At 38.9% G+C, this 13,843-nt stretch overlaps 1 protein-coding gene across 2 annotated transcripts in view; it reads left to right on the top strand.

Annotated features, from left to right (window-relative positions):
- The window catches only part of LOC109305705 (SAM domain-containing protein SAMSN-1-like), a 142,456-nt gene that overhangs the window by 93,492 nt on the left and 35,121 nt on the right, over positions 1-13,843 (top strand). The window contains exon 1 of one of the 2 annotated variants that reach the window (XM_019528754.1): positions 1,181-1,337. The exons of the other annotated variant lie outside the window; for it this stretch is intronic. Within the exon in view, the coding sequence (XP_019384299.1) occupies positions 1,281-1,337 (57 nt within the window). The 5' untranslated portion in view covers positions 1,181-1,280. Of the gene's footprint in view, positions 1-1,180; positions 1,338-13,843 lie in introns of those variants that run through there. 2 annotated transcript variants of the gene reach the window in all.

Genomic DNA, 13,843 nt, shown 5'->3' with positions numbered 1-13,843 from the left:
AGCAATGTAAAGTTGCTAAGTTCTGCACATTGCATATGGACTCATAAGATTTTGTGAATCTTCATTTGACCAAGAAAACTTCAAAATTGACTAGATATTTGATATCTTGTTATATCAATATGTGTCGCCTTTTTGAACAACTCAGCAATTCACTTTATTCATGTGTAGCAATAAAGTTCACATTGGATCCTACTGAACCTGAGGTCCAAAAGAGTTTTGCTCAAACTGCTGGTTACTCTTCCATCTTTCATCCAGAAGCCAGCAGAATTATGCATAGTTTCCTGTCTTCATAATTTATTGGGCAATGAGTCAGAGTGCAATCATCTCTCCTTGTACTTGAGCCTCTGGGTTTCTGGGCCATGAGATAGTTCTGGGGAGATTATGTTAAACAAAGTAAAAACACAGAAGTTTAAAATGAAATGTGCTGGTTTGGATGCCTAATAGCTCATCTCTTCTTTCCACCTTTTGGCTGTGTTTAAAGGAAATGTAAAGGACTTAAAACTTCTCTCTGTATCCCCACATTGCTCTCTCTTGAATTTTTTTAGTATTTGTCTGTTTTGCTTAGTCCACTGCTTTCTATTTCACAGAATCGATGATGGTGCTTTTGGGAAACAAAACTAAGGACTTGAAAGTGCTGTCTTAGCAAGTCTAGATCCTGTAGAGAAAGGTTAAAGCGTTCCACGATGCAAAAGGCAAGGGTGGCTGTGGAATATTTTTCTCCCTAGGAGCAGCTCCCTTTCCCTTTTCTGCAGCTTTCAAAGTAGAGAACTTTCCAAGACAGAGACATGTGCATAAGCAGGAAAGAAGGAGAAGTCAAAACAGCTAAGCCACACACTGTTACTATGCAGTTCTGCTTGGAAATAATGCCACTGTAAGCAAAAAGCAACAGTGGAGTTGTTTCTGTATTGTCTATGTACATGAATACATTGCAGTTGAAAGTCTGAGAGAAGCATGGAATTAGTGTCCTTTTGTGTTGTGCAAAGAATTACAAATGTCTGTCTTGGACAGAAAGCAGAACAGAACTCAAAAGTCCCTGACTCCTAGCTCTGTAGGCATTCCTACACCTGATGCTGCCTTATGCATGCTCACTCTCCCCTGCCACATCACCCCTCCCTCTCCAAAGTAACATTTCAACCCAGTCTACAAGAACTGAATGAAGTCATATCCTGACCAGAATAAGGAAGTACCAGTTATCTCATGTGCAACCTTTATAGCTTGCATTGTTACATTTTGTTTGGTTCAAGTCAGCTGCACATAATCTGGATAAATCTGAATTTAAAATGTTGAAGAGAAAGCCTTCCAATGTGTCGGAAAAGGAGAAAAGTCAAAAGCCAAAGGTAAGAAAACCGTTATATAACAATCATTACTCATAAAAGAAATAATTCACGGTTTGCAAAACAAGTGTTTTAAGGATTCTGCATTAGTCACAGGACAGTGGTAAAGGTTTGAAGGTTTTGTAGCATCTGTGAAAATATGTAATTGGAAAATCTGATAACTAGTGCTGTAAGACAGCCTTATGCTCAACCAACATTCAATTTAGTGATCCAGTTAGGGAATCCTAGTTATGAAATTGCCATTCCCATTTGAAAGGTAACAACTTTGGAAATCTCTGTTTAAAAGAGCCCTGCTGCTAATGTTTGCTTCCTGCTATGTTGTTAGCATTTGAACAATAACTCTCACAAAAGTCACCGCTACTTTTAGCCTGGGATAAGCCAAGAATATAACAATCATTTGCGATAAGAACATTGAAGGGCTATTTTTGTCCACTTAAACAAAATAATGTTTTCATAAGGTTGGAGGTTGCATTTTGGTGGAAATGCTTATACTTTTATTCTGAAAGAAATATGATGAGTAAAGTGGTAGTAGCCACATAGTGCTATAATCTGAAATTAGAGGAGGGAGAGTAAAGGCACTGGGAAGACAGTGTCCCACCATGTAAATATATCTGCCATGCCTGCCACTGGGTACATAATGACCTCCAGCAGTACTGTATTGGAACCCTTAGTACTGGCAGAGATGAGAGAGAGTCCTACATATCCATCTTTAGTTGTAATGCATTGGTTCTAGACTTTTCACTAGAGGTCCAGAGGGCTGCCTCCAGCCCATTACTGCTTTCAGTTTTGTGGTTAAGTTGTAGGGGCAGTGCAATTATTGAAGGCATTTGTTTATCAGAAGCATTTTTTGTTTCCATCAGTGTTGGCTTTTGTTTATGACATCCCCAATTTCAAAGTGCAGTTAGTGGAAGGTTTTCCCATGGATTTCAATGAATTCCAGAATAGGTTTTGCTGGTGGCTTTTTTTCTGCTAATGTTTCATTTTGTTTCTATTGCATATACTTGATACTGTTAAATTATCATGCTGCCTTTTGTAGACAGTGAGTTATGATAATGACTAGCTAATTTAAAGTAAATGAAATACTGTAGTTAAAGTAAGGAATGAGCATAAGAAAATAGTTTTCTTTTTATTTGTGGATTATTTTCGTTTTTTCCTCTATGATACATTCAATAAAGGCCAGACTTCCACCTTTCCTCATGTGGAATGCTCCCTTTCTACACAAATTTCCCCATTGACTTCAAGATTTCAAGGCAAAATTTGCAAGAAACATTCATCAATACACACAGTGGCATTAAATTCTGACATCGTGGCTGTTACATGTCTCTAAGCAAATAATATTAAATTAGTTAAATTTTGCCCTGCACTTTATGACTCAGTGAAAGTGAGGGTAAAACACTCCCAAAACAGAATCATACTAGCCACTAGAAGTTGCAAGCTTATGGTAAGGAGGAAATCTTTATTTTATTCTTCCAATCAATTGAACTTTGAATTAATAACTTTGTACCAGCTCATCAGTCTACATAGAGTAATGGTATTGTTAACATGCACACCTTGTTCTATTACAGTATGTATTTTTAGAACCTTTTCCTGAAAAGGGCTAATTTGTTCCAGGCATATCAGTCCATCACACTGGCAGCCTGTTTTGGAACATTTTACCTGCTTCACACCCATTGTCGTACAGTTGTCAAGGATTATACAAGATGCAATTTAGTGAAGAAGGAGGCCCTACTATATGAATTTCTCTAGTAGGGAAAGTTTTGGGGAATGCTGTAAGATTAAGTGTGAAGAAGGAAAAATCAAAAAACAAAAGAAATCCTAACTACTACCAATTAAATCTAAACTATAGGTTGTCACAAAGACTTTTGTAATTTGTTCCCTCTAAGCAAGAAAGCTAGTTCATTTACTCAATAGATGGTTGGGAAACATGTTAGACGCAGATCTAAAACTTATGTAAAAATTTACATAATTTCACAAGCAACTTTTCCAGACAATTCCCTAGCTACCAAGCTTTAGTCAGTCAAAAATCTATACACCATATGCAGTAACCACTTTCATCATAATTTTTAGACTGACTTTTATCCGTTTCTTCACCAAATTTCCATCTTGATTTCTTTTTCTGGTCTTATTTCTTCTTAATATCTTCTCATACAAATGTAAATGTGGCATGTATTTGATGCCTACTAAGAATGTCTAACACTTTTACATGCTTTGATAGGGAGAAAGCAAATCGCATGAGGTAGGATTCAAACCTTTCTTCAGACAGTCAGCTGACCCTGTGCTCAACTACTAGGGGTAATTGGATATGTTCCATGCAGGAATAAGTCCCTTCAGATTCTAGTTCCTTATTCCCAATACAATACAACAGAATACATGTGGATTAGTAAACATGTTTATTGTGGTAGTGATGAAGGGCCCATAAAGAATGGGCGTCATTGTACTAGTCATTCTACAGAAACAGAACAATAGACAGCTGCTACCTTGAACAGCTTTCGATCTGTGGTGGTCACCTAGAATTTTAATATTTACTATTCCATACTAATTAGGATTATAGTAGCTATTCCCTATATTATCTTTGGATGATTCCTGTGATAGTATAGGAATGTTAAATGCCAGTCACTATGTATGGACACGTTTGGATATGTACATTATACGTATGGTGCATACTAGCAGAAGGACCTGTTCTTTACCTAGGTCATTATTTTAGTAATTGTAGTATTTGTTTATTTTCAAAGAACTTAGTACAACATATTTAGGTAAAAAAATATTCTTTATTTTTAAAGAACACAGTACAACATATTTAACATGTAATATTTAACGTGGAGCAACATTTCAAATGACATCCAAATGAATGATCTTTATTGAAGAACTTTTTTATAAACAATGTTCATGGGGTCTCCTGTTGGTGCCAGTGTACTCAGCCCTCTTCAGCTACCATCTCTGGAGCAAGCCACATATAACTGTCCGTGTGAAAAGTGTTGTTCCCTAAAATAGTCACTGGAAGCCCCAGAATGGGTCACCCCACCTATAATTTTCTTTGGGTGGTATTCAGTGATTTTTGGAAGGTTAAGAGTAGACAGGACTAGCCATTCTTGAGTTATAAGAGAACATACAGACATACATACAGACATACTGACACACTTCATTCTATATATACAGATTGCATACTCATTTTATATAAATAAATTATGTTCATATTAGATGTAACATAAGCCTTCATTTTTTGAGGCAAGGCTGCCCATACTCAATCTCATCTTGAAATCTACCCCACCCCCACCCCCGTGGAAATTTCTCTTTCTTCTGTATCCTGATTTCTATGTTCCATATTCTCTGTCTTCTGTATTTTGACAATGTTCTTCCTCTTTGGGTTAAACGAGGCAGTAGACTAGCTGGTAATATTCTTCTATGGAACTGTGTCATTTTGTGCCTGCTGAAGGCATGACCCAGACTTCATATTTTTTAGAAGCAATGGAAATATTTTTAAAATTGTAGAATCAATCCTAAAATTATGGAGTTGAATAATTACCTTATATGATTTTTTTTATAATTAGATTTTTATATGCTGTCCTATCAGCATGGTATTTGAATACCTTCCATACTTACAAATGCATCTATCAAGATACATCTCCTTCTCACTTGTCTTCCACACTCCTTTTTTTTGTGTTTCTGTCCTGAAGTGCAGTATTATGTAGGGCAGTCCAGACTACAGTTTGACAGCTCTGTGGTGGGTAGTCATACTGATCTCTTGAAGAGTAAACTACATGGGCTAGCTGCAGAGACAGCTACAAATTCAGAGGTTATTCATAGGACAGTGAGTACTGAACTGGGGACTGGGTGTTTTTATTACATATACATCTTCAGGGTTTTTCCCTCATCTATCCCTTTGCCTCAGTAAGTGGCTGGGATTTGAGGCAGACTGCCCCAGGCACCTAGCCACTGCTGCAGCTTTTCTCCATCATCTAGCCATAGTGCAGCACAGGCAAAGCCCCTGCTACTGAATGCTTCTGAAGTCCCCCCACTACCAAATCCATTCAGCTCTGTGGACCGGATCCAATGGCTCCACAAATCTAATTCAGCCTACGGGCCATAAATTACTGACCTTTGGTATAGAGCTTGAGCCAAGTTTTCCTGGTTTTTCTGTTGGCTTCAGTGGAATTTCTATCACTCCCTTCAAACTCTAAGATAATCTTAAGAGGCAGAAGCTGAGCCTCCTGGGAGGTGATTTTTCTATCATTTTATATTTGGATTCTGATTTGACCATCATCCCCACCATCAAACCTTATGAAGTGAAGGGTTAGAAAGAGGGTTTGATCACTAGTAAGTGATCAAATGTCTATTTTCAATGGTGTTTATTAGGCTTGTCCAATGGACAAAAAGGAGCACAAGAAAGGTGGAATGTGTTTCTGATTAAATTTTACAGGATTTGATTTTCCACTGCCATTCACCTTGTGCAGCCATGTAAGCTTGGGTAATACGAGCATAAAAAGTTGATACTTCTGGAACATAGGCAGAAAAATAAGAACACAATTTCAAAGGAGTGGGGATGCTTGGGAGTATGCCTTAGCTGATCTGGCATAAGTTGATTTTATCTGTCTATTTCTAGCCCACCATGCATGAAGCTAAATCACAATAATTTACCTTTGCAATAATTTACAGCTCCAGGTGGCTGTAAAGTGGTTTAACTGTTTCATCTGCCCATCTTGGTATTTTACATCTACTTTACACTCACATTATCCAAGTGTAAATGACAATTTTGAGGTGTGAATAATCTGCATACTGCACTGTTAGACCTTGTGAAGTGCACAAAGCAGGATGTCTCTGAAATCCATGTAGGTAGGTAGAAAACTGAGGTATTCTTGCTTATTGCTCAACCTGGAGCAAGTCTTTCCTCTGGATTTGGTTGAAGTAAGGATCATCTTTTTATTTATTCTGTGCAACATCTGAACTCCCTTCATCTTTGTTCTCTTATTATGTTTTAAAATACATTTCACAAACATGGTACTTGAACCTCAGCCTGTGCAAGATAAGTACAGAATCAGAGTGGGGATATATTTCCTATTTGCTTAGCTGAAAAAATATTCAAAGTCCCTATTAGCTTGTCTTCAGGCTAAACTAGTATTTATTCTCAGAGTTTGAGATTACACATGGAATAGCTTGACAGATCTGATATGGGTAAAATGCTTTACCGTAAAACTAATGTACTCTGTGCTGTTTCACTCCAAAAGTTTTATTGATTTTCAGTGAAATCCTGGCCCAGCTGAAATAAAAGGGAGTTTTGCTATAGATTCAGTGAATGTAAGATGTCACCATTTGTGGATTTTCATCAACCAGGCCCCAATTCTGCAAATACCAGAATAAATTCCCATTCACTTTAATGGGACTTGTCATCTGAGCTAATCACTTAGAAGAAGGTTTTAGAAGGAGATATCTTTAGTGTGGGTAGATGCTATGTAAGTTTCTTAGTACTGCTTTTTTCTCATATGGTGGTTTGAGCAGCATTCTATAATGGAAAATATTTATATTAAGGAACAGAAAATGACAATAAAGGTACAATAAACCTAAGCACCCAGAATAATTCATATTGCTATTAGAACTTCTGTAGGCCAAGTTCTGCAGTGCAGAGATTGTTCAGTGTTAATGAATATTCAAGTAGGGTTTATCCTTGAATGCTAGAATCTTAGATTTTTAATGGTTTTATTATTTTTTCAAAGGTATAGCTGGTAGAGTCTTGAAAATAGCAAGATTTTAATATATTTTGTCTGAAATTCCAAGTGTGTAATAAATGAGCCATTGTTAATGTCAGAGATACTGATTTTCACAACCATGACTGAAGTGGTATTCACTTATATTTGCATATCATTTTAACAATGATGAGAGGTGATGAGTTGATGATAAGCTGTTTTCACTGTACTGCTTGCTGTACAAATTTATGCTCACAGGCAAAGATGGCACATAGTTCTATCATTAAAGGTCTTTACTGCATTGCCTTTTGCAGAAAGACTGTTTGTCAAAATACATTTGATCTCTATAAAATAACCAGAAACAGCTGATAACATCCTGGTAGTAGTTTTAAGAATTTAGCTTATAGTAAGGACACCTGTGGGCTTTATCCAAAGGGGTTCACATAAAAGTATACTAGAAATAATCATATATATGTACATGTGCATGTTTCTAAAAGGGATTGCAGGTGACATTTCTGATAGGTGTTTCCTGCCTCCCTCAGGCTGTATGAAAATCTAGAACAAGGTTACAGCTGACCTTGAGTGATTTTTCTTTTGTGTATGTGGATAGCGCTACAGTCAAATACTTCTCTTGTCTCTCATTTTTCCATATATTTATAATATAACCTTGTTTCTACTTTTTTTTTTCTGTTTTCAACAGAAGCAGATTTAGAAAGTTGCTTCTTCTTGTGTTTGTCCCAGAGCATAATGGACTTCTGAAGCCCCTGGAGTCCTGTTCTCTCACTAGGGGATCATGAGGGAATAGCATGTCGAGGGACTTCCAATAGGATGAATAGCATGCCTATGAGCATCCAGTTCCTCCATCAGGATACTCAACAAAGCACACAGGATGCTGGGTGTTCACACTACTTTCTATACGCTCTTCTAAAAGGTTACATTTGAAAACTATGGTCTCTGCTAGACCTCTACATAAGCATGCACAAATTCTTGTAAACCCAGGAGGACAGAGGCTCAGATGATGTACGTCAGCATAACTCCACTGAAGTCAACAGACTGACACCAACTCAAATCTGGCCCAATTTCTATTTTGCTTTGTCTTCTTTTTTGCTTAGCTTTCTTCTGGTGCTGTGTTTTTAGGTGACCTGAAAATACCCAGAACCAGACATGAAGCAAGTCTCTGATACTGTGGTTTCTTGAAAAAGTTTATGTTGACATGGGCAGACAGGAGGATGTGGGCTACAGTTCTTTGTATGTGACAGTTCTCTTCCAGTAATATACTTTAGAATATTCCTAGTCCAGTTATCAGGTCTGAAGTAACTGCTCGCGTCAATTTTAGGAAAGTTAGGGAAAGTACTTTTCAAAGATACCATCCCGTATTGCACATACTGACTTGACATCATGATCTGCTTAAAACCTTTCTTGATTATGCCGTACCATTTTCTCTCTTCACTGGATCAAGTCATGTGCAACGGAACAAAGCTTGTTACATATGAGATGTTGTTGTCTGCATTTGCTAGCTAGAAGTTTGCCAGTTAAGAGAGTTATTTTGGAGTATGAATCCCCGCAGACTTAGAGAGAAAGAGAGAGCACTGAGCCTCCACATCAATAAATAGTGCTAATCATTCAATGTAATTAACTCAGGTGAAATGAAAACTGCGCAGTTAAAAATGAGTGACAGATAATTTGAACTGGAATCACAGCTGCTATTGCAAGCAGTACAATTTTTATCACCCTTTTGTCACATCTCTTGATTTTAGTTTTCTGAAACCTGGAAAGAGGAGGAGGAGGAGGAAGGGAAAGTGAGGCCATTTTAGTTGCTAAGGGTAGTACCACTGTTTTCTTCAAAGTTGTGAAGTTCTTGTTTTCAGCAAGATTTTGGCAGTTCATAGTTCTCTTGGCAACACAGCAAAACATCTTTAAACAACCATAGTGTGAATATGAAAAAATCTTTGCACATCAGATACTGAAGTAAGTGTGTTGGGGGGTGGGAAGTTAGTGCTATAAGGGGTGGGAGGTTTATAACCAGATGCCAAATCATCTTTTAAATGAGCAAGTAGGTATATTTCCCCCTTTTTCACTCTTTGGCTTTCTACATCCTTATGTAGTTTTATTTAGAAGCATATTACGCTTCCTCTTCCTCAGATTGATCTCTGAAGTTTAAAGCCTAGAAAAAATGCTGGAGATTTAAAGCATCTACTGTCACTAGTGCTGCTGCTTCAGCTGCTTCTATTATTACACATAATACACACCATACTGACATCTATTTAGCTTTTGTTATCTCTCTGTCTCTCATTGGGTTGTTCCATGGATGAAGGGAAAAATGAAGGTGGTTGGAAGGGGTGGGTGAACTGATCTGAATATTATAAGGAATATCCCTGGTCTTCATTTAACCTTCAAATTTGAAGCTTTTAAGTGGGGGAAAAAGTATTCAGTTCCCTCTCTATGACTGAGTTCTACTCCTGAGAAGTCCAGGTATTAATTAAGAGACTGCTTTCTTCCCATCATAGTGAATCTCTACAGCTAATGGTATATCATATCAAACATCAAGTCTCCAGGGGCAGACGAGGAAGCCCCCACTTAAAGCTAAAAGAAAAATGTGGAGGCCTCCTGGTACTCTACTGAATTAAGTCTCCTTTATGGAGGCCATTCTCAGTGTCCCACTTCATGCCTAAATCAGGCTCATCTTCACAAGACCCACCAGATAGCCTTGTTCTCCCACCCTTCACTGGTTTCATTTTGATCTTCTTGGAATGATGGGTTTCTTGAGCACCTACTTGTACTGAATCAGAGAGCACTCTCCAAGTGCACTAGGATTTATGCTCCAGAAAATTAGATAATCTGATGATCCCAAAGCATGCAAACACTGAGTTGTTTTCTTTTATAGGACTTACGATTTTCTGAACCAGGAAAATTATAGGAGTGCCACCAACCGAAAAGTTATGGCCTGACTTGGGAACAACCTTTTATTCATGTTTTCTTCCTCTTTCATTAAGTTTAAGACAGAGATAGAGCTTTGTCACAGACAGCTGGCCTGTGGCAGTGAGATGAAGAAATTAACTTCATTTAGCAGTAGCAAAACAAGAAGCTGAGATGACAAGGTGGATGAAACAGTTGAAGCAACTCAACAGGCTTGATTCACCAAACCCCTGTCCTGCATATAGTCAAGTATACTTGCTCAAAGTGTGTGTTAATCATTACCACGCATAGAATTGTACCCGCTCGGCACCACTAAGGTCTTTCTCCTTCACAAGCAGAAGGCTGTGCTCTATTGATGTCATCTGTTAAGAAATGCTTTTATCACACTCCTTTTTCTGTACTGACTTTTTTCCTTTTTTTGTGTGCAAGACTGTTATCCAGCCCATAGACTGTGTAAATCATGGCCTATCTGTGATATTGGAGGAGGATGCAGCATGTGAAAGTCACTTTTATTGAGAAAGATTTGTCAGGCTGGCAAGGAGAAGAGGAAAGAGTGAGAGGAAGATGGAGGATGAATTAACATCTACAAACCCAGAATAGCTAAAAGCTTACTAGATTGCTCAGAAAATTCACTTGACCTATGAGAGACCCACTTTTAAGTCCCTGCTTGGTTTGATTTGCATTAGGGACACAGACTTGGGTGTCTGCATATTTACTAGTCTAGGGTTAGTGACACTGTTTCCATTGTGATTTTTTCATGAAAAATTCTTAAAGGTTTTATTTTTGTTCCTCATTAGAGCAAAAACTTATTTTGAAACATCAGCATTTTCATTAAGTAGAATTGTTGTTTTCAACCCAGCCTGAATTACAATGCTGTTGCTGCAACAGAGAAAATGGAATGGGAGGAGAGATGTGTAATTGCTAGACTCACACAGCTGGCAATACCCATTACCCCAAAGGAACATGTATATGTATCCTTTATGTAATCACTTCTGGTATAAAACCACTAAGGAGGCTTAGGATGGATTAATTTATTCAGTTCACTAGAATTATTCCTGGAATGGCAACCGTAGCACCTTGGTTATGTAGGCAGCCCAGAATAAAATCCTCTATATCAAGAAATGTCCGTAGGCAGTACTAAATTACCAGGATGCTGTTAGGCTTGTAAAGACCAAAACAAGACAACCCTAACCCATCAACTCTATGTACTCAAGTTCCCAACGAGCCTTTCAAAAACCCAAGCCTTTTAATTGCACTGATTTATCAAGCAGTGAAGCCTGTGCCATTATAATGAAACAAGATCTGTATTTTCTGTAACTGGACAATGAGGACAATATTGTGAGCTAAAGGCATTAAGGACATGCAGGAGCTCAGCCGGGTTGGCAGTAGCAAAGTATTCACCTTAGTTGTGAAATGAAGTCTTCTGTACAAGAGTATAGCACAGTAACCAACAATAAATAACATACCAAATTTTGCCCCCACACAAATGCAATCCTGTGAAAATGCCTTCAATTACAATTCTGAAAATTCAGAAACTATAGGTGGCAGGTCTGAGGAGATACTGAAAGGACAAAGTTTGGCACACTGGGCATATTTGGATATATCATGTTCTTTTAGTGGACATAGTCTTTTGTTTGCTTATGGTTTGCATATGGGACATTACTTATGCACCAGTAGACAGGTTTTCATGAAAATAATTTTTCATAGTGTGTTTCCATTTATCTATGTTTCATACAATGATATAAAAATATCAAATAACTTTGTGTTCTCCTTTACATTACGTGCTTTTTAAGATTCACAGTCTACTCTTAAAGTCAGTAGTGAACTACAAACAAGGTGATCCAATAATATTTTTAATGAATTTTCCCCCTCAGGCCCAAAGGTTGAAACACCCATGGATTCAAAGAGATAAAGTCCTTAGTCCTACATTTTTCTTGCTAAGCCTCAGCCCACAAAATGCAAACTGCAACATCAGCACTATGTTAGTGGCTTCCAAAATTTCTCCTCCAAAAAGCCTATGATTTACTCTTCTTTTTTTACTCATTTTTTACTCATTTAAGATTACATATTGTATATTTGGCCCACATAAAGCTGTCACTAGCTTACTGAAAAAAAAGTTTAGGTTCCAAAACCCTGGTAAGGGTTGGAGGCTGCCTGAGATGGGAATGTTTATAAGCTCCTGTGATATTAACTGCAGCACTCAACCTCAGGTGACATAAAGCATGCAAAAAAGAACTTTCTGTCAGTTTTATTATTTCTAAAAAGGTTCCCCTTGAAGGAGAAGAGTGACCTTGCTCTGCCGAGCTGACATATGCCACTGAATTAATGGCATAGCTTTGCTGGAGGGAAGCTTGCAGAAACATTACAACTCCAGTGGCTGAGTTTGCTGTGCACATTAATCAGGTGAACCAACATGATGCATCAAGCACTCATTTAAAAGTAATAAAAACTATCCTCCTCCATTTTTTTAAAACTTTCTTTGAATTAGCTTATTGTTGGTCATTACCAGTGGTCAAGGGTATCACTGCAGGACTGCAGTAAAACCTAGATGAGGGTTTTTAAAAGTTTTGTTTACTCTTCAGAAACCTAAGCAAGCTAGGAGAACAGAGAGTCAGCTCTTACAGTGACGGCTTATGGTACCAGTCCTCACAGGAAACTTCACTGGAAAAACTGTTTTTTCTTAGAACATCTCTCAGCTTTTACTCTTATTCTGATAACAAGGGGCATGTGTAGGCGAAACAGGGGTCTTAAATTGAAGCGGTGGGTTTTTGAAAATACGGCTTCAATTTAGAGGCCTTTAAACCCCCGTATCGTGCACACACCTGAACTTACCTGCCTCTCCAGTGGTGGGGAGGGGAGGGCAAGGTGCCAGAGGGTGGAGCAGTCCTTGGGCTGCCCGGGGTGTTGGTGCTTTCCTCTCTGGCAGTGGTGGCCCTGTCCCCCCAGGCAACAAAAATCCAAAGGCACCCAGCTTGGACGGTCCTGGGGGGCACTGCAGCTGCAGAAAGAAGCACCTGGGCTCCCACACAGCTCAGGTAGGCAGGCAGGCTCCAGGGAAAAAAAGGCAGAGCCTGCCTTCCTGAGCTGCTGCCAGGCTGCCTGCAGGGCTTCCTGCAGAGCCCTTGAGCTGCACGGAGCCCGGTACTTCCCTCCACAGCTGACGCGGCTGCAAACTAAAACTTCTCAGAGGAGTTTTATTTTGCTGCTCCCCAAGTCATTTAAGGCTCATTACACCACCAAATTTGCTACAGCACCTGGAATTACTGCTCAATACACCGCCAACATGTGCAAACACCAACACCATTAAAGTGGTGCAAGAGCATTTAACTCCTTTTAAATTGTTGGGCACACATGCCCCTCATTTTGTCTACACACAAGCCAAAGGATGCAGCGGCCTGATCCTGTTGTCAGTGAAATCCATGGCATTTTACTACTAATGTCTTTGGGAGCAGAATCAAGCTACAGTCCTGCAGCCTGTGAGTGATGTACCAGGTGTGCAAAGTGGGCAGTAGGTGTGCATATATGAGGTAGAAGCAAAGTAACCTTCACTGCTTTTCAAAACAAAAGGAAAGGACCTCCCATTGCCCTAGTAGGAAAGATGACTTAACTGCCCCAAACCAAAACAGTATTTCCCCAAGAAACAATATTCTCTGTCCCTCCACTCTTGCTCTGTTCCAAGAATGCTGCAACCAACTGTGCTGCTAGCTGTGGTGCATTTCAGTCTTGCAGACAGAAGCAGCAAATCACCCACACATATTGGGCCCCCTAAAATATTCAGAGATTGTGCAGCATCTAGCACAATGAGGTATTGGTCATGACTGGGACTCTTACACCACCATCAATCACAGCTTGGTGAGAGGGCAGCAGGACAGGCCCTATGAGGAGAGACTGAGGGACCTGAACCTGTTCAGCCTC

Source organism: Crocodylus porosus, unplaced genomic scaffold, assembly GCF_001723895.1.
Source record: "Crocodylus porosus isolate Cpor-Errol unplaced genomic scaffold, CroPor_comp1, whole genome shotgun sequence".
NCBI lineage: Eukaryota > Metazoa > Chordata > Crocodylia > Crocodylidae > Crocodylus > Crocodylus porosus.
Note: the sequence above shows the minus strand (reverse complement) of the source record. Positions and strands in the feature narration are given on the sequence as shown.